General features: G+C 35.2%; 1 protein-coding gene across 1 annotated transcript in view; it reads left to right on the forward strand.

The window, feature by feature from the left end:
• The window catches only part of arhgap10 (Rho GTPase activating protein 10), an 88,070-nt gene that overhangs the window by 5,111 nt on the left and 57,565 nt on the right, over nt 1–25,394 (forward strand). Inside the window, exons 2-3 of the mRNA XM_073841757.1 lie at nt 23,999–24,094; nt 24,324–24,385. Of these exons, the coding sequence (XP_073697858.1) occupies nt 23,999–24,094; nt 24,324–24,385 (158 nt within the window). The remainder of the gene's footprint in view (nt 1–23,998; nt 24,095–24,323; nt 24,386–25,394) is intronic.

Consider the following 25,394-nt stretch of genomic DNA (forward strand, 5'->3'; position numbering starts at 1 on the left):
CTAGTGAAAACAGTGAGCATCAGCTAGCTTCTACTTAGATGACATGAATGATCTCAACAACTTTGTTATTAGCAGTGTAACTGGAATGTGCATCCTTTAAACAGACAGCTGTTATGGTCATAATTCAGAATTATTGCATATTGTGGAATTAAGCATTTCAATATTAGTGTTGGCCACCTTATTGGCCTAGTAACAAATGACATTTGATTGTTTTCTTATGTTTGCTGGCAACAAAACAACATGAGAAGAATTTTGGCAAAACAGAATATAATACAAACAGTTGGTCACCATGTTAGCAGAGTTTTGCTTGGCATGCATACATGCTTCGATTCAATTTTTACTGACATTTGACTTTCTGAAGCAGGCAGCATCCGGAGCATTCCTTAATGTTGTAGTGATTGTCTTTGCCCCAGTGGTTACTGCTCAGTTAACAGACTTTAACAATATGGTCTCCTATAAAGTGACTTAGGAGCAGTTTACAGCAAAAAATGCCGCAGTGAACACATTATGACGCTGATAGGTATTAAAACATTACACTTACAAAAAAGTGTCTGTGCCCTTTCAGAATGAGTTTCTCAATAGGCAGGAGCCTAGTATCATTCTTTCAAGTGACTTTCAAGTGTCATCTTGAGCAGAATTGGCCATGCTCCTGAGGCAAATAACCATGAAATGGTCCAGTTATTCCACCTATACTTGTTTTTCTTTTTGAAATCGACCAAATCACTCGTTGTCTTATGTGTGCTGAAATCCATACGTATTTGATAATGGCATTGATAATGACCACTAAGCATTTAATCTTTGTCTCTTCTTTACTGCAGTACTGATTGACAGCAATAGAAGCAGAGCTTGTTTTTAATGAAGTAGTTTATCCAAAAATTACAAAAAAAAAAAAAAGATTATATATATTATAAAAGCTGAGGTTTCTATCCCTCCATTGAAAGTCCATGAAACTAAATAATTGAGAATTCAAATAATTCTTAAAGACATTGTAAAAAATAATCATATAAGTCATGACTCAAGTATATGAGTATGAATCAAATGGATTAATTCAAGATTTTAGAAGAGAAACAATCACTTATATATTTAACAGATTTACTTAAGGCTTTTTTTTAAACAGACCACATTAAATATTAGGGCTAAGTTTTGACACAAATTTCATGATACATTTTAAATTTTAATTTAATTTTGATTCACAAGCTTGCGATTGAATTCATTTTCTAATTCGATTTCAATTTGATAATTTATTATTTTGGATATATTTTAGGTTCAGTATTTTCTCATGAGAGTTGGATGGTACTACATTACTATAATATTGAAGGTTAAAATTAACGAACAATGTAATAAACTTAATTAAATTACCCTCGTTGTTTTTTTTTAAATAATATAGTTACAATTGCATAATTATATTATATATACTCCTATATTTGTTTGTTGAAATACATATTTAAATGGTGGCTGTCATAAAAAAAATTGACAGTTTTAATCAAACATAAATTAAATATTGAAAAACAGTAAAATAAATATAATTAATGTTATATGGTGCATATATTTAGCAAATTCTCCTCTCTAGAGTCATTTTTCTAGCTGACTAATGAGTTTATGGTCACTAAATATGTTGCTGTAATAAAATGGACAGAATTTAAAATATGAGACTTTGTTTCATATCAAAAGTAATAAAGCACAAAGCTTATTGTGATTTATTGGGTGGGAGGCGCAGTACAATGTTCCATTCATTACCTAAAAACTGTTATTTAAGAGTCGATATTGTTTTGTAAAAATGAGAATCGATTAAAATCGAGAAATACCCAGCCCTATTAAATATAAACTTGTTGGCACATTCTCAAGATTTTTTATGCAACAAGAATCCACAGATTATTCTATAACAGTCTGCAACTATAGGGAAGTTTTACTATAACTCAAGCCTAATTTTTCCACCTTTTAAAAGTCTGGGAGGATACATTTGGCCATGGAATCCTTGATTCAGAGGGACGTGTGACAACCAGGCTGTCATCTGCTGTGGAACAGGAATCCCTCAGTGGATGAGAAGCACTCAGAGGATGCGCTCCTGTTTTTGTCCGTTTCCTCTGCAGAGCAGCCAGTCTTTGTCACACAACCTTTTGACTTGTCCTCGTATCCTCCCCTCTCCCCAGAGGAGATGTGATCCTTGTTCGTCTATGTCCATAGGAAACAAATAGCGGGTTTTGTATTCCACAGCCAATAGACGCCTTTACAATAATGGGGGGGAAATACATACATCAGCTTCTGCAGGATTTGTTTTTGCTCTGCTGAAACGTCGAAATGATTTCCACATTTCAGGACTCCAGAGGCAAAAAGCTGTACACTGATATCTTCAAAACAAAGCAAATAGACGGTTTAAAGATTGTCTGTGAGATGTTCTCAACTCTTGCCGAGGATTGAGTTTGGCAACAGTCTCCCAGTAATCTTAATGCATTGTCTGCCAAACATCGTCATAATATTTCATTAAAATGGAATTAAAGTGGATATGAGATCATGCAATCGGAAGGTCAGTGAAATGAGCTTCATGTGCTGTGCAGATGCTTGTATGCCATACTGCAGAGAGCGCTCACGTGAACATGCGTCGAAGATTGACAGGGAAGACAAGTAATTGTTAAATAAAGTCATTGTTGTTTTCATTGCTTCATAAAATTACACATGAACTATTTTAACGTACTCACAACCTTTCTGGGCCTTGAACTTGCCAGTTGAGTTGCTGTCTATGCAGTGTCAGAAAGCTCTCAGATTTCATCAAAAATATCTTATTTTGTGTTCTGAAAATGATTAAAGGTCTTACGGGTTTGTAGCAACATGAAGGTGAGTAATAAATAACACAATTTTTGAGTAAACTATAAAAAAAATTTAATGAAAACCCCAAGTTGCTTCAAACCCAAGACTTTCCTTTTCGAAGGTTGGTTTGAAAAAAAAAAAAAGTTCCTTTTGTTGAGTTATCCCTTTTCAATTCACTTACAACACTTTCCCAGACTCTTATGTCAGTGTGTTTTAATGAATTAACATATGTTATTTCACTAGCTTAGCAAAGACTATATTTGTCATGGCCTTATCGCTCTCAAGTGAGTATTCAAAACCAAAGACTGCTATCTCAGTTCAGCATGTAGACGTGTTTCAGCCCTGGAACGGCTGCAGTGGTATTCCACAGGAATGATCATATCTCTAACGCATTTGTGGAATTAATGCTGAAACTGAGCCCAGAGGGTTGAAGATTATGTCATTCTTCTGACAATAAAAAAATACTGTGCTTATTAACTTTAGAGAGGTTTAAGCCAAAAGAGGCCTTAGGAGAGGAAAAGAAAGAAAGGTTGAGCGAGGGATGGAAGGGAAGAACAGAGGTCTGGAAAAGATCAGTGAGAGAAACAGGAAGATCAGACAAAGAGATGGCCGTGTAAACACAGTCCTGCTCGTAAATTAGTTTGATGGTTAGCTGTGTGCCCTCAGTGTCACATTAGTGTGGTAATGTGAAGGAGATACAGGTCTTAAAGGGGTCATCGGATGCAAAACTCACTTTTACATGTTGTTTGACTATTAATTAATGTGTGTTGGCAGTTTGTGTACACAACCACCCTACAATGATAAATATCCACCCAGTGGTATTTTTTTAATCTTCAAAAGTAATATCCCCTTTTTAAAATCGGGTCATTCTCAGCTTCTTGTCAGTGTGACGGCACACCAATAGAGGCCGCTTCCATGATTGTTGATTGACATGAGCACCCTACCTTAGACCCGCCCTCACTGAGCTAAAACAGTCCGACTCCGATCGCCATTGTGTGACTCAGGTGCAGGGGAAGATGGGGGTGGGCGGTACACCGGTGTCATAGTCAGCACTGGTGTGACATTGCGCCACGACATGGATTTTCTAATACCGTCAATACCGTAATAAATCAATTATGTGCCTCGAACGGCTGCATTTACATCAATAATAGCTAATTCTAAATAATAAGGCATTACATTTTCTTCAAACGTTCAGTTGTGGTCTGAATACCTGTCCTTATACTATATATCTTGTTGTAAATAAAAAAAGTAAAACATATTCGTATCAGCTTTGCAGGTGATAGGTAAAAGGGGAGTGGCCATTAAGCGACTGGTGAAACATTGTGAAGAAAGGTAGAGCCTGTAGCCTATACCAGGGGCGGAGTGGCAATCGGGACGACCGGGACTTTTCCCGGTCGGCCGGCCGAAGGATTTACACAGCGGATCACAAATTGAGCGGGCGCGAGGCGAACTAATATTGTATATAATTTTCGCACTTTTAATATGCAGGGTATAGAAATAGCTTTTAAACTAGCGCTCCCACTGTTTACTTTTACTTTCGATTTTGCGATTAACGCACACTCTGTGTAAAGGGAGCAGCACATCTTATAATAGATATTTGTCAGTGAGTACAAGATTGCAGCAAATCCTCCAGTCTATTTTTGTCATCTCTTACTTTCGACCCGTGATCATTCAAATCTAAAGGTCATTGTACACTGAGTCCGATTTTCGTATGTGTGTTTTTTTTTTAATAGTTTTCTCATATTCGCCATCCTTATCAAAATGCTTATTGTGGATGCGAAAATGCAGAAAATCAAACACGATCCGAATTTTTTTTATGACGGACGAAAGTTTCAGAGGCAGTGTGTAAACTCGATTAACATAACCTGTATTTTTTTTTTTTAACGTGCAAAAATCTCGGACGAAAATTTCGTACTCTTGTGCAATGACATTAATTATTCCCCACAGAATTGGTCTACTATTAAACTAGGGCTGGGCGATTAATCGAAAAGTAATCGAAATCGACATTCAGAACCTATAATCGATCAAATTTTTCCAGGTCAATTATTTCAATTACTTTCCCTTTAAAAACATTACTGCGTGTGGAGTCAGGTGACCCCGCTCCGTTACGTTATGTTATTCCTCCAACATGTCGATGGAGAGCTTAAGCAGTATTTATACAGTAAAAAGTATTTACAGGATATACAAGAGTAATTTTATTTAGAAGAGATACTGCTTATTTTCTACTTTAATATTTATTATCATTTTATAATTTATTTTGTTTCCAAAAGTGCAAGTTATTTATTTTCACTAATTTAGAAAAATGTGACTTTTCGTTTTAAGCAATGTGTGCTTTAATTTCAGTTGTTCAAAACTGATGTTCAATAAATAATCACAGATAGTAGATAGTGTGTGCACCCTTCATTCAAAAATCTCTCACTTGTAATATGTGAGCATATTTACTGTACAAAACTTGTCAGTGAACTATGAGGGCAAAAAAATAAATATTATTTAAATATAATTAAATATAATTGTATTAATGAATAAAATAATCGTTCATTAATCGTAATCGGGTTAAAATGTTCAATTAATCGAGATTTTGATTTTAGGCCAAATCGCCCAGCCCTATATTAAACTGTTGATATGGGTTGATTTCCCCCAGTTATTTAAAGGTTTTAAATATTGCAGAAATTAAATTTCAATATATTTTTGTTGTTGTTGTTGTTGTACACTGTTAAGTAAGACCTTTAGGTTTTTTTTGCAAAATAAATATGTTGAGAATGCATAATACTCTTCCATGTCTCTTTTTGATAAGGATACCTACCATTTACTTATTATATTATAAAAATATTAACTTTATTCACATACTAAAGGGACAGGACAGGCTACTCCTCCCAAAATGTACCAAAAAAAAGTAATACCATGATATTATACCGTCACCGTTCAAAAGATGAAAAATACCGTGATATTAATTTTAGGTCATATCGCCCACCCCTAGGGGAAGACAAGAATGTCTCCGATTGAGTGATTGAGGTTTTCTGTTGTTGGATGTATTAATGAACATAGCAGTAGTCGTTTACTCCCGACATCTGAGCCGCTGAAGGCACAAAGGATAACGCTACTTCCGTTTTTAAAAAGGAAAGCACCGATCGACATATGCACACACAGCAGAAGTGAGTATAATGGTTTTTTATGCATCTCTGCAAACGGCATTTCTTAACAATGTGCATGTTGGCAAGTTTTGCCGTTAAATGCGGCTAAAGTAAACATTACGGCTCATAATCCCACAGCAGAGAGGGGCGGGGCGAGCAGAGCTCATTTGCATTTAAAGGGACCATACAATAAAATGTTGATTTTTTGCAGAGCTGATTTTGACAAGGTAAAAGGGTGTTTTATTACACTACTATTGAGAATTAACCAAAGTGTATTATAGACTTTTCAATAAGACCCTAAAGAAAAAGGGCATCCGAAGACCTCTTTAAACATAGGACATTTTGTTGTGTGTTGTAATTTTTAGATAGATCTGAACCTAAACCTGGACTGCATACTTCCTATAGTCACCTATAAGGTCATAGTCACCTGTAAGCTTAGATTACAATGCATGAATGCATTTTATAGATCAAGGATGCAGGATATAATGCTGCTGCTGTAGAACATGGCTAAAATTAGGTATCTTGGGGACCTTTTGAAACAGTTTTAAAAAGCTTTGCTTTGTAATTGGATTGACGAACAACTCTCCAGTACAGTAGATTACTTTCAGCAAAATAAATCTGTACCATCATCTTTGACTCTATGGAGCTTATTAAATATCAACAAGATGAATAATACAGATCAGGAGTCGCACCACAGTTGTAAGTGGTGCACACAGATTAATAAATATTGAACATTTATGAATTAGTAAGCTGTGTGAACAAAGTCTTTACACTGAGTTATACCACTGTAACTCTGTTTCATTGTTTGGTTAATATAAGTGTACTTTAACTTGGGCCTCTATGTATTTAAAGATAGGTTGTTATCAGCCTGAACACTCTTTTGTTTTGTGGTTCCTAATTCTTCTCTGTCACAATTTCTCTCTCTCTTTTTCAACCTAAATTCATGACGAGGCACAAAATACGTACGTTTTGTGACATATTCGATGTGAAATGTCCATTGAGTGGAGCTAAAAGAGTATTTGTTTTTTCCCCCAGAACAGATGAACGTACATATAGTACGTTTTATGTGATGTTGGTTTTGTACGTGTACCGCAGTTCTGTGGCGCTATAACTCTAATGCTCTGTGACGTTATAAAAAACATACCATCTGCACTACACCTAAATCTACCCGATAGTATGGAAAATAGTGAATGTGATGTAAAAATGCAATCACAAGCATGCCGTTTTAGCTTGTTTTTCGATCTCTCATCTTTCAACTCTTTCACCATGAGTCATGTTTTTCATGGGATTCATACCCAATGATTCCGCATCCTAAGTCCAATTCCGTGCCGGCTGAGGTACATTACAAGTGCTCACTGTTTTACCGCCTCTATTGTTCATTTATGTTGCAGTGATGTGTACTTATTTGTACATATTTCACATCTTGCGAAAAAGTTCCCTCAGGTGTGTTTTCGTCATCATTGATCACATTGAATTTGTCATAGCATTATTAATTCACCTTTGCGAATTGTTAGTGCTTGGGAATTAGCTGCTCTGTGTATATACTGTCTACACAAACTCATATTGTTAAAATATCAGAACCATTGTTCAGAACCCGAGAATTGTTTAAAAGAAAGAGCATCATTTGAGTGACATTTTGAGACTTCATGTGCCTCGTCTTTATTAGTTCGAATGGACTTGACCTGAACCTTCCCATAAAATCCCTAATACCGCAAAGCCGTCTCCATCTGTTCGTTTTTACTATCATACCCCACGTCCCATTGCATTTTTTCGTTACATAAGGCCTTCCCCCCTTGAGACTTTAGTGCTCTTTAAACCTGCACTCACAAATTAGTTTAATAAAGGTCTTAGTTGCTTTGTGTCCTTTTCTACAGAAAGAAAAGTGCGGACACTGAAACTCAATTATTATAGTATAGATGACTGTGTGTGTAAGACTGCAGAGATGGGCCTCTTGACCAATTCCAAGATTTCTCCCAACACGCCTTAAAAGGACTTGGTTAAGAGCACTGGGGAATGTCTGTGCGGAACACTGAGATTGCATTGGTATTTAGTTTTATTCTCATGGCCAACCAGTGACTCTTATCTATTTTGTGCAGGTGCTAATAATGTACATTTTAAATCTTAAATCTGTACCCAACCCGATTTTCCTGATGGATTTTATATCTACAAAATATCTATAAAATCTACAAAAATAAAGGCTCCAAAAGAGTGTTTTTGCAGTGATGCAATAGAAGAACCAGTTTTGGTTCCACTAAGAAACTTTAAGTGAACCATTCTTAAAAGAACAGTTATGTTCTTGAACCATTTGAAACATTTAAAAAAATCTAATATTTTTGACTACAAAGAACCTTTCTGCGTTTGAAAGGTTCCATTGATTTTCAATGTTCTTCATGGAACCATCAATGCCAACAAAGAATATTTATTTTTTAGAGTGTAAAAGATGGATTTCTGTCTGTGAGGTTGCAAAAGTTTGGTTCTTGTCTGTATACGATAGTTTAAAAGAATTCTGGCTTAGCTGGTCCATTTGGAAAGCACATTTATCTTAAATTACCCGAGAACCATCACAATTTTGGACCCAAACCCGCTTGGTTCTTGGGTTTTTAGATCCAAGTGGGCCTGTGAATACCTCTAGTGCATTCATCTGATTGCTGTAAGCAGGCAAAGCAAAACTACTGTGGTTTATTTATTTATTAGGATATCAAATAACTGTGGAATAGTTATATGTTCATAAAAATTCTAAATTACAGAGAGTTCAATCAACACTAACCTACAGATCATACTGATGTACTGATTTTTAGAATCGTTGTAAGGAATGAGCTGACTTTATCTGGCTTGGCTTCTTTGCCTCAAGGAAGAAGATAAAGATTGACATGGAAAGAGTTTATGATCAGTTGATTTGAATATTTGCATTTTTTTCTTCCCAAAGGTACTTTAAGGATACACTAAAGCCACATTCAGTATTTTGTTAGCACTGCTATAATTTAAGCTATACTTTAAGCACTAATCCGACAGTGGCATTAGACGCTGCACTGCCTCGTTTACATACAAGTTTTATGTAAACTACATTGATACTAGTGAGTATTAGAGAGCCGTCTACACAATAATTAATTTCCTTGCCATGTCCAACAAAAAGGAATCACTGCTTAAGTGTTAAATCTTTCCGCCTTGTGTATTGCGTACCAGTATGTATGCTCATTTTCTATCTTTGTTGGTCATTTTGTCTTCTGGCTTCAGACATAACTTTTGTTACTTATAATCCATTACCCCCCAACACTAATAATACGTGTGTTCTATTGAGTCATTTTTGCTGTTCATATCACTATACTGCTACACACATCGTTGCAATCAAAAGGTTATGTACACCTTGCAGAATATACAAAATGTTAATTATTTTACCGAAATAAGAGAGATCATACAAAATGCATTTTTTTTAGTACTGACCTGAAAAATGACCACATTCAAAAGTTTACATAAACTTGATTCTTAATACTAAGGATGCACCGATACGAATCGGCCGATCATGCTTGCGCGTTTTGTCATTAAAGCCGGTTCTGTAATCAGCGGTAAATGCCATCAGGTGCGTGATTTCACGTTGAGCCGTATATACTACACACTAGAGATGCGCGGATGGGCTCAAACGTCACCCGAATCCGCAGCTTCAAATAAATTATCCGCCCGCTACCCACCCGCACCTATATTTTTGTCTGATTTAGCTAACCGCACCCGACCCGCACCCGATCGTCATATTATACTTTTTTTATTCTTAGTTTTGCATGATGACATGAGGAATGGATGGTTCATTTTAACAGCAGATTGATTCATCTGATCTGCACATCGCTGTGCACTCAAATACGTTTAATCACTCGTGATTTTAAGCCAAATCCACGCTGAAAAGAATAACGTTATGTTCTGACATCTGGGCGCGACTCTCCACAATCTCTGATGAAATCGTCCGGGTTTTCTCTGTATTAGATCCATATGAACGCATACTGGATGCTTGGACTTAACTTTAGGCTACAGTGGTTCACTAGTTTAGGAATATTCTGATCGTAAAAATCTGCTTCTTTACATTGTTAAGGTATTGATTTCGTTATAATGTACTGATTCAAATAAGTAATCAATAATATGTATTATTATACCACTGCGCATCTCTCCTTACATGCTCTTGCGTATGAACAGGCAGCATCTGGAGTGGAGAAGTGGACAGAGCGAGCGCAGGCGCTCAGGCACAATCGTCAAATATATTTCAAAAGAAGCCGGCGCCACGGTCCTAACCACATCACTGTCTTTAGTTTTAGGGAATATTTGCATTTATTAACATGCAATTAGCTCTTCATGTGGTAGACTGTCATGATTTTGGATAATGCACCACTGCATTACCGTACTCAATACCATTAACACAAGCATAACTCCCTTTAAACTTTATATGGAATGTCACTGTTTCTCTCACCGCAACTTCTCGAACAGACGAACATGCACACACACACACACACACACACACACACACACACACACACACACACACAAATGAAATCGTATGCCTGATGAAAAAAGTATTTAAAACAGGTTCATATAAAAAATTTAGTTAATATTGGCATCATTATTGATTTATCTCGTCCACCCGCGACCCACCCGCAAATAATCAGAATGCATTTTTTTATTACCCGACCCACCCGACCCGCGGATTATCCGCAGCGCCCGCGGATATAACCGCCATCCGCGCATCACTACTACACACAGCCGTTGTTTACAGACGAGCTGCGCAAATCAATGTTCATTATCAGTGTGAAAGTGCGCAGCTCGTCAGTGAACAACGGCTGTGTGTAGTATATACGGCTCAACGTGAAATCACGCACCTGATGGCATTTACCGCTGATTACAGAACCGGCTTTACTGACAAAACGCTCAAGTGATCGGCTGATACGGATCGGTGCATCCCTACTTAATACTGATTCTTAATACCTGAATGATCCTCAGCTTTTTTTGTCAAGTCCCTTATTTGTCCTGAACAGTTAAACTGCCCGCTGTTCTTCAGAAAAATCCTTCAGGTCCCACAAATTCTTTGTTTTTTCAACATTTTTGTGTATTTGATCCTTTTCCAACGATGACTGTATGATTTTTAGATCCATCTTTACACATTGAGGACAACTGAGGGACTCAGTGTCATATATGCAACTATTACAGAAGGTTCAGACACTCACCGATTAGGGCTGGGCAATATATCGAACGATATTGTGATGCGCGTTTAGTCAATGAAGCCGGTGCTTTGATTAGTAGTAAATCTCCATCACGTGCGTTCCGCTCAGGTTCCGCTGGAGCGGCAATTGATAAACAGAGACGTAAATCTCTGACAAGCTACGCCATATCGAGCTAAATATCGAATGCGAGCATTGTCAGAGCATTGTCAGAGATGCTCCAAAAGGAAAAACAGTGCATTAAGTGCTCGGGGGTGAAAACATTTGGACAGAATGAAGATGTGTACATTTTTCTTATTTTGCCAATTTTTTTAGTGCTGCTTTTCAGAAGCTACAGAAAATACTTGCATGCTTCCCAGAAGACAAAATAAGTGAAATATACCCTGATCTTCAAATTCAAAAAGTTTTCACCCCCTGGCTTTTAATGCATTGTGTTTACTTCTGGAGCATTAGTGTTTGAACCTTCTGTAATAGTTGCATATAAGTCCCTCAGTTGTCCTCAGTGTGAAAAGGGTCTCAAAATCATAGTCATTGCTGGAAAGGGTTCTGAAAAGCCATTTTCTGAATTTCTGAAGAACAGCGAGTAGTTTTTACCTGTTCAGGACAAACAAGGAACTCTTAACTATCACTAAACAAAAAAACAAAAACAAAAAAACAGCTATAGATCATTCAGGTAACAACACAGTATTAAGTATTATTACTTTTGAACAGGGTCGTTATAAATTCAAGTATTATTTTTTGTAAATGTCTTTTATGTGAAACATCTTATTCAGGTCAGTACTAAATAAAAAATATCATGCATTTTGTAGGATTCTCTCCAACGTTTGATAAAACACAATGGGTGTAACTTCATTTCAACATGGCGAAATGCATTTACGGGATGACTCGCCCTGCATATAATTAACACACTGTTTTTAAATAGAAAATTATTAAGAGTAGAGTCTTCATCTTATGTAAGTATAAACCATTCACCTAATTCTTAACAAAACCTTTTTTTTTCAATGACTGCCAAACTACTTTGTTTGGTTAGACCTCTTTGTCACAACCAAAACAAACAGGCTAATTTCTCTGCATCAGGTCTCATGAGTCAGTCTTTAAGTAAAAAAAAAAAGATCTAAGATTAGGGTTTCCCTTTTAAATTTCTATAACTACACTACTGATTACTAACTATGTGAACATGCTGTAGGCTATCTGGTTTAAAAGCATGCTGAGTCTTGATTCGCTGTGATGACCCCTGAACGAAAGCACACATGTGGGTGCAATCAGGACGTCATTGTGAGTTACGTCACTTTCCCAAATGAAGTTTCTGTTTTATATTCAGTATGTGACTCAATGGGGAATTTCTGAGTAAATTCAAACCATACTGCTCACAAAATCTCAATCCAAAAAGGACCCTTTCTAGATGGTATTATTATTATTATTATTATTATTATTATTATTTATATTATTTAACTTCAGTTTGGCAACAAATCAGTTAGTTGTTCATAGCTCAGTGTCTTCACTAGAGTTGTACTAGCTCTGTTCCCATGTAAGGGCTGTGCATAAACTGAAATAACTGAATTACTGAAATTCTCTTTCCCAAGCACTAAAGGCACAAAAGCATTTCAGAAAGACTGCCCATGCCATTACTGTAAATTGTTTGAGATAATAAGTATTTGCTAAATGACAAGTTACCAAGTGTTTTCTAAGGTTAACAGTGCATATGAATGATTGCAGTGATTAAGGCTGGGTGTGTTTCTGCAGCCCAAAGGCAGTTCAGGTGCTGAAGTGCATACGTCTTTATTTCTCAGGCACTGTCTTTGGGTCATCCTTTAAACTTTTGCGAAATGCCTTCAGAAGAGTCATGCCTCACTGTCTCGTAGAATGTGCTAAAGTACAGATGTTTTACAAACATGGTTTCCTGTGATAAGCAATAGGAGGGGCATTTTCCTGCTTTTCTCTTTTTTTTTGTTTCCTGGGCTCAGTGACGTATATAGATGAACCAAGATAAACCACAGATCATCAACACGTTTAGCAATGTGGATCTGTCTGTAGGATCAGCTAATATTTCTTTAATGTATTTTCTGCAACGTTGGTGCAACGCAACAGATTTTTTATAGAGAATTACTCAAACTTGATAAACCCACACACTGTTATGAGCTGCTCATCCAGTGCTGTGTTCAACCATGTAAGACAGATCAAACGGTGCACAAATTACAAAGGAGTGAGAGGTGTGTCTTGCAGAGACATTTGTGTAATCAGACACTGAGTAATGCTATTACACAATTTAGCCTGAGACAGTGTCTTGTGTGTGTGTGTTCTGGTATATATGGTTTATAAGAACACAAATGTCTATAAAGACATGGGTTCTACAATGTAAACATGGTTTATGAGGACAATTCCTGTTTTCCTATAAACCAAAAGATTTGTGAAACGTACTAAACTGTTTTTTGAAACTCAAAAACTGCTAGAAGTTTCCTGTAAGTAAGTAAGTTTAGGTTTAGGGTTGGGGTAGGATGATAGAAAATACAGTTTGTACAGTATAAAAACCATTCCATGTATGAAGAGTCCCTGTAAACCACATATACACAAGTGTGTGTGTTTATCCTCTTTTGGCTGCAGTAAGACTATAACTTTGAGTGCAGAAAGAAACCTTTGTTTCCTTAAAAGCAGATGTTGTTAGTCTGATGTTTTACCAGAAAGTTTGAGAAACACTGGTGATGGCTTGAGAAATTGTCAGTTTTAGTGGTTATAAATGTTTCTTTTTTTTATTTTTTTACTTTATTTATTTTGCCTTTATCATTCAACATCTAAATGTATCACAATATTAATGGTGAAGAAAATGCATTCCACATGTTTGTTAGACCTGGAGAGTGAACGTAAACAATTAGTGTTTTGTAGAGATGCATCTTAATGAAAATTCTGAAAAACTTGGGTGAAAACTGAAAATGCTTTGTAATAATTATTTTTTGTTTTATTAAATAATAAAGAGTAATTGTGTACAACTTTTTAATTTAACTTTTTTAAAAAGGCAATAAAATAACCACACTTTTTTGAAAGTAGCACCATAAAATTGGACAGAACATATATTAATATTAAATATTATGCAACAGAATTATTTAAATTTATGGAAAATTCATTATTATGTATGTATGTGTGTGTGTGTATTTATTTATGTAACATAATTTTTATTATAAAATGTTGTCTAATGAAATGAATGAATAAAACTTTAACAATTTATTTTAAAATTTTACAATTTTATTTGTGCACAACTTGTATACTGTGTAAATTACAACATAGATTTAAAAATAACTTGTTGCAAAGGTCCAAAAATAATCATAAAAGTAGTCCATACAACTTCATCGTGTTCATATTTAAATTTGGCATCTCACAATCAACCAGTTACTATTGATACATGAGAACCAGTGACAGTTTGCATCATTGCCCTATGAAATATATATATTTTTTTCTCAAATTCAGTTTTATTTTTAACAAATTTTATGTTTTTATTATAAAAAAAAAATCTATATATATATATATATATATATATATATATATATATATATATATATATATATATATATATATATATAATTATTTTATGTATTTATTTATTTCTGTGTTGTATATTTACATATATTGTTTTGTAAATCTATTCTGGTAAATATTTTCTTATGGTAAATATTTCTTTTAAAATGATGAACTGTGAATGAATGAATGATAAAGTGACTCTTAGAGCAGTTATACAGATTATGGTAATGTGTTCATATAATAATTTTGAGGTGGCAGAGGCTGAAAAGACAGTAAAAGAAACCACACGAGACACATGCAGGATTCATATTTAAAGTCTTTTTGCAGCTTAATATTCACAGACTCTAGTCCATATTGCGTTATGATTTGTGCACTGACCTACTTATGATTTATTCATCCAAAATTTGGCAAATTCCTTGACATTCTGCGTTATACAGTAAATTCCAATTTTATGACTGGGTTTTTCCGCGATTTCCGAACTGGAGTTTCTTTTATTGTCTTTTTTGAGCTTGACATGTCGCTAGTTACCACTCACTTTAATTGTGTGGAAAAGAGCAGCATGAACATTCAGCTTAACTTCTCATTTTGTTACATAGAAGAAAAAAATCAAACAATGATTTACAGTATAAATATTAGGGATGCACGATATTTATCGGACGGATAAATTATCGACTGATATGGGTAAAAATTACTTCATTTTTATTGCTCCGATAAATAAATGAGATCCGATCTGATAAAGTACTCTTGCTGGTAAATCAATCAATCAGTCTGGTTTATCTGAGATTCATCTGCTTTCTGAGTGCAAGTGACTGCAGCTGTAAACTGCAGTGACTCTCGGACTTTGTCGCGTGTAATACGTCATCATCTGTGTCGTCATCATCGTCTTCGCCGGTCTGGAAGTTTTTCGCGGTGACAGAGGAGGACGATGCTATTGCTATTTGCAACACATGTTTACCAAGGATTCTGAGAGGAGGTAAAAAGCCGTCAAGTTTTAACACAACAAATCTCACTTCAGAGGTCGTCATCGCGGTGAATCTGTTTAAGGGGGCCGTTCACATGTCGCGCCTAAAAACGCGTGGAAAACGCTAGTCGCGCCGCTTTCTCTTTCTTTCCAAACTGCTCTGTAGCCTGCTCTGCTGTGGCGTCTGCCGTTGCTAAGCAAACATGACCTGCGCTCTTCCATAAAGACGCGGAAGTTTCAGCAAAGGATAAATGGATTTTCAGCATTAAAAATTGCTTGCAGTAGCTCTGTTATTAAATTTATTTAAAAATGGTTATTCCTGTACAGCTATGATAAGCTGTTTCTCCACCTTGGCAGTGCTTTCAATGTTATTAAGAGAACGGGAGAAGCTGATTGGTTGGTTCATGTCATATGACCTGCGTTGGGCTTGCGGCATTCTGAAAAGTTGATGTTTTTATCTCGATTCTGATGTTTTATTCCCCGCCTTGTACGATTTGGTTGCTGCACACATTCATAATATGATCAATAAGAAGCTTTAACGGACATTTGGACATCTGACGTTACTCCATGATGCACTTTTCATTTTTTCCAGGTTGACAAATGTCAAAGCATTTTATTTATTTAGAATTGAGGTGCCTTACACAAAAAATAAAAACATTTTTGAAGAGTCAGGACTGATGTTTGCTATGATTGTTAGACCCAGATATATACACTAATATACATTTCATTAGTTTATCTCAGATTTTGTATTCTCCTGGGTGCACAAAATTATCATATAAAAATATGAACGTATCGGTATCGGCCACAAGAAGGACTTAATTATCGGCTATCGGTATCGGTAAAAAATGTTCATATCGTGCATCCCTAATAAATGTATAAATAATACATTTTTTGGATGAATTATTTTTTGAAAGGTTGTCACTGGTGGAGCAGGCCTTGTAGTTTAAAATATTAGCAGAGTGTGTCTTTACTTTCATTTCAAAACATAATGTCACTTTAAATACAGGCCTCTGTGTTTGAAACGAAAATATGCGTCTCTGCCAGTGCCTTTGTTTTGCCAATAAGGCAGCAAACCCGTATTTAACATCTCTGTAATATATAGGTCAACATGACAGAGTTGTCAGTTTCTTGGAACAAGTGGCTTTCTGCTAACGTTTTAAGGTCTACGTAATATATTTGTTATCAAAGCTGTGGCTTATGTTTGGTACAGAAAATTGCAACGGTCTCTGAGTCTCTCATAAATTTGACAAAATATTTTGCTTGGGTCAGCACCAGGGTTTGGCTGTCCTCAGAGTTTGACTTTAGAATCACTGTTTCCAGGGCGTGTTGTTTTTGGTTTGTGTTTTCAGAATGCTTCACTGTTGAAGGAATTCCCTAGGATCAACCAGGGAATTTTTAGGGATTGTTAGTGGGCCGAACCTCCATGTGTGCGTGCTGTCAACACACTTTCTTGAATTTTCCATAACACTAACAGATGCCCTTTATGGTTGTACATCCTAAGACCCCTTCAGTCACATTCTTTTCAAACCTCCAAAGCAAATCAATTCTTCAAGCATTCCCCATGAGTGAACAGCAGAGCTCAATGCCATGAGTCAGGTCTCTAACTGTCCTGTTTGTGCCTGCATGCTAATGCTGGGTCAGCGTTGTTGTGTAGAGTCCAGAGCATACGGGGTAGACCACTTCTCAAGTTTCTAAGCTTGCTTAGATATCTTCTTTCAGTGTATAGTAGATTTGAAGATTGGTGTTAGTCTTTAAATAGAATTCTTCCTGTCACTTTTCATTATCAATGGTCAAATATTCATTGTCATTGATTCATATAGAGTTCAATTATTGCTGTAACTGTCCACTACTATTGAAAATTGTTTGACTGATTAACTATACAAGAAACAAATGACTCATATTAGAAATATGTACAATTGTATAAAAATCTATAATTTATCTTGATGTGTATATTTTTATGTATAATATATCATATAACTTTAACCGGAGGTCTATTGAGCCACATTCTCATATTGCGTGTTGCAGCATGTGGCAACTTCTACAGCCACGTCTTCATGTGTTTACAGAGCGATGCCTACCTTACACACATGCGGAAGAAAGGAAAGAATACTGTATCCTGTCATTTCTATTTTGAGCCTTGCCGAAAAAAAAACACAAGCTCCACAAACAGTGTGTTGATTTAATCTTGTGCCCACTGGCTGCCATTTGCCCTTCCTAATGCGTACTAGAATTACAGTTGGTGATCAGCCTTGTTTGCACGCAGTGAATCTGATATCAGGGGCGTCATTGGACAGATGTTATATTTACAGATGGGTGGATGGCTGCCGTATAAAAGTTTGAATTACCATACCTCACACTGAGCTAAATCTGTCTGTCTATCCATTTATCTGTCTGTCTGTCTATTATATCCTTAGAGCTGAGGACAGAGTTGTATATTGCAATAATAATAATTGCAATAAAAATACAGAATTATAGTTTATGCTTATTGTTTATACTACCTTTTCTTCGGTTCAGTGATATGTTAATAATATATATAGGCTTTTCTCAACAAATTATGTCATTTAATTCTAATTAGATAGTATTATGTATAATTAATTGTAGATAGCTTATGATTAGGGCTGGGCAATATGGCCAAAAATTATTGCAATAAAATACTTTATTCATCATTTGATAATGATAAGTTTCAAATCTTTATTTCTTTCAATTTTAAAGGTAGATTTTTGCTGCTAAGTGAAAGTTGTAGAAACCAGACCGTTAATTGTGGTTTTAATCTACTCTTTATGGTCATGACATGACAAACGCCTAACGTTTTTAAATTTTTTACACTTTTACAGTCATTTTTCTTTAACAAAATATATATATATATTTTTTTTTTGCATATTCTAATGAGTAATATTGTTTCAGATTATGAAGTTTGTGTTGCTTGACTTTTGATGATACATAGAGTCAAACCAAAAATTATTCAGACACCGGATGTATTTTTTTATTATTATTATTTTTTTTTTTTTACAAAGGACACTAAAGTTCATATATGTAAGTTAGAGTAGCAAAATAAAGTAAACTGTGACATATTATACCCAAAAATTCTTCGTACAGTGGACTACCAGTAAAATTAATAAAAATTTGGGACCAAAAATTTGATTTGACGCTTTGACCTGACCATGTCTTGTTACATACCTTTCTATCAAAGTTATCTGACATTATCAAGATGAATTTGTTCTGACACAGTTTAACTCTTCATATTTTATTACCATTTTCAAAACTATAGTGAATAAACTGTGATAATGTAAGAAAATTTGAAGGTATCTGAATAAATTTTGGTTTGACTATAATTCATTTGTGATTATGAAGATGAATTTGTTCTGAGTTCTTGTTATATTTTATTACCATTTTCTAAACTATAGCGAATAAACTGATAATGTGAAAAATGTTGAAGGTGTCTGAACAAATTTTAGTTTGACTGTATCTTTGGCACAGTTAATTATTAATAATATTACTTTTTGTAACTTTTTTTTTTTCTTTAGAAATGCACATTTGATGCAGATGGAAATTTATGTTCATGATCAAGAACAGTAACATCTGTAGAAATTGTAACAAATTTTAATATGGTGAAATTGTAATTATTCTGACTGTTAGAGTTTTATTAAAATTAACCATTGGTTCTCCATAGTAGCATAGATTTCATGATCACCACAGTTAAAACCACATATATATAGCCCCTCATTACCACGGTAAAAATGTAACTGTATAAATTCTAGGTGTTTGTAAGAAAAACATTGCTAAATACATCGCTTAAGCAAAAAATGCTGTAATATTATTCCATTACTCATTTAATATATGTCTACATTAATAATGTAATAAAATTCAATACGAATATCCCACATTTCTGCCGCAATACTATTGTGCAGTTAGTGTTACTACAGTAAATCCATGGTAAATTATGCCGATTTGTAAATCCCAAAGATTTGTGACTATATAGTTGTGCACAGTGTTTTTCCTGTTTGTCAGTGCTGTTTCATCTGGCCTTAAACTAGTTTTAATCACTGAGTCATTTGTGTTCTTTGGTGAATTCAAGTGTTTCACACTAGATTGTCACAGTGTTGGTTAGTGCTTGCATGACCAAGACTGATCAGTGAGTAAACGCATCTTCTTTAGTAATCTCGTGCTTCGCTGCTGTTTGAACTTTGAGCCGAGTGGATAAACGGTCCATGTGGTGCGGTTCAAATGAGTAGTGCTGTTTCACTCCGCTTTTGGTGCATAAACATTATATTGAACATCTATCAAACTCTTGTTATTGTATATCAAGTAAATTTATATCGCATAATTATCATTTTATCGCCTAGCCCTACTTACGATTGACATCCCTCATAACTACATTTATTATTTTTATACAGAGCATTTTTTCACCACATTGTCCAAGGTATGCCATGAAACTACCATGATATGTTTCCATAAACTTGCCACATACAGTGAGGGAAAAAAATATTTGTTGATTTTGTATGTTTGCCCACTTACAAATAAATGATCAGTTTATATTTTTAATGGTAGGTTTAATGGTAGGTTTTGAACAAAAACTAGAAAAACGCATTTCAAAAAAGTTTAACATTTATTTGCATTTTAATGAGTGAAATAAGTATTTGATCGCTTATCAATCAGCAATATTTCTGGCTCCCAGGTGTCTTGTATACAGGTAACAAGATGAGATTAAGGAGCACTCTCTTAAAGGAGCACTCACATCAATCCACAGAAGCAGTCAATCAATCAGATTCCAAACTCTCCACCGTGGCCGAGACCGAAAAGCTGTCCAGGGATGTCAGGAACAAGATTGTAGACCTACACAAGGCAGGAATGGGCTACAAGACCATCACCAAGCATCTTGGTGAAAAGGTGATAACAGTTTGTGTGACTTTTCGCAAATTGAAGAATCACAAAATAACTGTCAATCTCCCTCGGTCTGGAACTCCATGCACAATCTCACCTCGTGGAGTTTCAATGACCATGAGAACGGTGAGGAATCAGCCCAGAACTACACGGGAGGATCTTGTCAATGATCTCAAGGCAGCTGGGACCATAGTCACCAGGAAAACAATTGGTAACACACTACGCCGTGATGGACTGAAATCCTGCAGCGCCCACAAGGTCCCCCTGCTCAAGAATGCACAGGCCCATCTGAAGTTTGCCAATGAACATCTGAATGATTTAGAGGAGAACTGGGTGAAAGTGTTGTGATCAGATGAGACTACAATTGAGCTCTTTGGCATTAACTCAATTCACCGTGTTTGGCGGAGGAGGAATGTTGCCTATGACCCCAAGAACACCATCCCCACCATCAAACATTATGCTTTGGGGGGGGGGGGGGGGGGGGTTCTGCTAAGGGGACAGGACAACTGTACCGCATCAAAGGGATGATGTACCGTTGGGTGAGAACCATTGAAAATGGGTCGTGGATGAGTATTCCAGCATGACAATGACCAAAAACACACGGCTAAGACAACAAAGGAGTGGCTCAAGAAGAAGCACATTAGGGTTCTCTGAAGTGTCCTTGCCAGTCTCCAGACCTTAATTCCATAGAAAATCTGTAGAGGGAGCTGAAGGTTTGAGTTGCCAAACGTCAGCCTCGAACCTTAATGACTTGGACGACGATCTGCAAAGAGAAGTGGGGCAAAATCCCTCCATGTGTACAAACCTGGTGGCCAACTACAAGAAACGTGTGACCTTTGTGACTGCCAACAAGGGTTTTGCCATCATGTTTTGCGAAGGGGTCAAATGTTTATTTCACTCATTAAAATGCTAATCAGTTTATAACTTTTTTGAAATGCGTTTTTTGTTGTTGTTGTTGTTGTTGTTATTCTGCCTCTCACTTTTCAAATAAACCTACCATTCAAATTATAGACTGATCGTTTGTTTGTCAGTGGGTAAACGTACAAAATAAGCAGGGGATCAAATAGTTTTTTTTTCCCTCACTGTAATTGCCTTCAAAGTATTTTATTTACATAAAACCACACTGAATGTCACAGGGGTGCTTGTTTAGAGTCAAAAATGTGAGTCCTGTCCTGCCCTGTCCTACTGCTTTCCTGCCCTAGAGCGTAGTGTTTATCATTCACATTTATCTCTTGACATTCTCAGTCCGCTCTGTCCGGGGGTCATGTAGTCAGCAGGCCCACTCTGCCAGACTCACATGGTTGAGCTTTGTTGTATAGTAATCCACATTTACTCCAACCTGCACAGATGAGTCCACCAAGCGTTTTTAGTTTGGACCGGGCATGAGGGTGGAGTAAGCAGCTTAATGGGTAGCTTTGAGGTCATAAATGAAATATAGGTCATGCACAACCAATATCAGACTAAACCACACATCTTGAAAACTCCTTTTGTGTAAACCACAACATTTCTGATAGTCAGTTCTAATAGTCTTTTTTTTATTCAGGTCATTTATTCTTGTCCCAGACTGTTACAAGCCTGAATGATTGAATGGAATCAATCAGAATGGCTTTACAAGTGGATTACAAGGATAAAAGATTGTAAATCTATGACAAATATGGTGAGCAAATTTAGAAACCACCACAGTAAGCAGGAGAAGATGCGATAGGTCAATTGGTGCCAGCTCATTTCACACGGACGGGCCCAGCTGTCGATGTTGACAACGCTGCAGTGCTGGATACCACTCATAGTGTTCGTCCTAAAATATCCCAGCACTCTGTCCCACGGACTCCAGTGAGAGTTCACTTATATCGGGATCATCCTTTGGGAATCCACAGAATGAAATTTGCTCCCTCTGATTTAAAAATCCTCTCCCAGCCTTATGTTCCAGGCAAAGTCCCACCTCTTTTTTTTTTTTTTTTTTTTTTTTTCTTCTCTGTGGGTTTTCCAGATTGAGGGAAATTCTTGATATCTACTAGCAACACTTGTTCCTTCAGGATGCTCTTGGCAACATAAGAGTCCAGCAGGATGTTTGCAGAGCATAACTTTCATTATGACCAACTCATATCTATGAATGGGTGGTATTGTTAAGCTGTTCTTCGGGAATGCTTTTCTGTGCTCCTTAATAGAGGGCAATGCCATCCAAATATTTTCAGTGCACTACAATAAAAGGATTGTGTGTGCCTACAATGTTTAAGGTCATGGCATGGTTTGGATTACATACATTATCATTCAAAAGTTTAGGGTTGATACATTTTTGAAAGACGTCTCTTGTGTATACCAAGGCTGAGTTTATAACGCTTTTAGTATATTTTAAAATGTTATTATTCCTGTAATGGCTAAATTTTTAACAGCCTTTACTCCAATCTTCAGTGTCACATGATCCTTCAGAAATAATTTTATATGCTTATTTAAAAAAAAAAAATGTATTATTATTAATGTTGAAAACAGCTGTTTCATATTTTTTTGTGGAAACTTGGTTAAACCACAATTTCCACTATTATTCAGTATTCATTAATGGGGAAAAAAGTGTTTATTTATATAAAAAAATATTTTGTATGACCTTGATGAATACAAGTATTCATTTTATAAATAAAAATTATTATATTTTTATTGAACCTTTATTTTTATTTTTTGTTTTGTTATTTTATTTCTTATTTTATTTAAATTAGATTTTATTTATTTTTATTTAAATCTGATTTTATTTCCTATTTTATTATCGTTTTAATTTTATTTCTTATTTTATTTAAATAGTATTTTATTTTATTTCTTTTTTTATTTTAATTGAATTTTGTTTTATTTCTTATTTTATTTAATATTTTTATTTACATTTAATTTTATTTATTTAAATTTGATTTTATTTATTTTTTTATTTACATGTTATTTTATTTAAATTTGATTTTGTTTGTTTTATTTCAATAACACTTTCTTTTATTTATTTTATTTTAATATCTTATTTGTTATGTAAATGTAAATTTATTTTATTTTATTTAAATTTTATTGTTTTATTTCAATACAATTTAATTTTATTTCTTATTTTCTTATTTTTTATTTTATTTCTTATTTTATTTAAATATTTTTATTTTCTTTTTTTACATGTTATTTTATTTCTTATTTTTTTTATTTAAATTAAAATTTATTTATATTTTATTCCTTATTTTTTATTTCAATAAAGTTTTATTTTATTTTTCACTTATTGTTTGTTTTATTTCAATAAAATTTTATTTTATTTATTAATTTATATATATATATATTTTTTTCTGATTCTTATTTTAAGTTTTATTTTATTTATTTGATTTATATCTTATTTTATTTTAATAATGTTTTGTATAATGCCATAATGTTTTGTTTTATTAAAATGAACACCTTCCTGAATGAAAAAAATGGAAAAACAGAAACACTGAAACATCCACAAATAAAGCAATTCTTCATTTGCCTTTGGATTTAAAAGCTTTAACTCTTCTGTCTCTGTTTTGCAGAGCTTTCATTGGCGCAGAAGAAGTTTGCTCAGTGCCTGGGTGAGTTTAAATTTGAGTACATCGGCGATGCCAAAACTGATGATGAGAAGTGCATTGGTGAGTAGTTTTTTTTTTTTTTTTTTTTGCATATATTTATTTACGCACATACATACATTTCCATTTATTTTAATACTTGCTTGCTAGTGTAATGTGGGTGAGATTTGTGCGTGTGAACCATTCATGATTCATATGTTTTTTTCAGATGGGCAGCTCACATCCTGAGAAATATGTAAATACTCATGCATAGATCAAAATTTGTTCACTGTCTGCATGTATGCCATTTCAGATGAATCATTGCAAGAATTCTCCTCCTTTCTCAGAAACTTGGAAGACCAAAGAGATCTGATGGTAAGCACAACCAGTTGAGACTTGCATTAAAACACAGGGTTACACATTTTTCTCAAATCCTTGCAGGCTAAAAAAGCAGTTTTGGAATTGTGGTCATTTGCATGCAGGAAAAAAAAACAAACAAACTGTAATCAGCCTTAACACTGAGTTCAACACATACTTTATAAAGTGACATCAGTCGTCTGTTGGTTCCTGCATGCTTCAGCGCTGTTTGAGTCACAGCTTTGCCACAGGAAGTGAGTTATATTGCCATCAGTTATTTGTGTCCTCTTTCTCAATGACTCTGTGATTACACAAGACGGCTGCTTATGTTGAGTCATGTCACCTTAAATGAGCTGTTCAGGAACTTGCTTTCAAACCCTTTGGTTGAACATCCAACGGCACCTAATTTAAGTCCTTTACATTTCAAAGACTAATATGTATGTTATCTGTAGTTAATTTGCAAATTGCTTTCACAGTATAAAAATTGTTTGATTCCCTAAAGGCATTTAACATTTTTCAGTTTTACCTATTACTGTGACAGATCTCTTCACCTGGCATAAATGTGTTTTTTATTGCATTCTTAAGGTATGAGAGAACTGTATATTCTAATGTAAGGTTAACCATCTAGGTACGAAGGGCTCATGTTGCATGTAGGTCAGTCATGTTAGTATTTATTTAGTATGCTGCATTAGAGAGCCGAAGGCCCTGCCCATGACTCAAAGTGCAACAGCTGACGATTGTTTTGAGCTGAGATTTGAACCCCACCCGTTCATAACACTGCAGCAGGCCAATGATGTTGCGGCCCCTCGCCACACCGAAGGCATGCGTGGAAGGGGTGGAGCCTACAGGCCCTGACAGGGTCAAAAAGACATACTAGATGTAGTGCAGTCATACTCATTCTGCATCTGTAAGAGTACTAACAGTCATGCCACAGGCTTCTTTTGTTCTTTCATCACCTCATTTCACGTTAAAGATAGGTTTTTATATTCTAAATAAACATTGTTAAGCCTTCTTGTTCAAATATAGG

The sequence above is a fragment of the Garra rufa genome, chromosome 6 (assembly GCF_049309525.1).
Source record: "Garra rufa chromosome 6, GarRuf1.0, whole genome shotgun sequence".
In the NCBI taxonomy this organism is placed as follows: domain Eukaryota; kingdom Metazoa; phylum Chordata; class Actinopteri; order Cypriniformes; family Cyprinidae; genus Garra; species Garra rufa.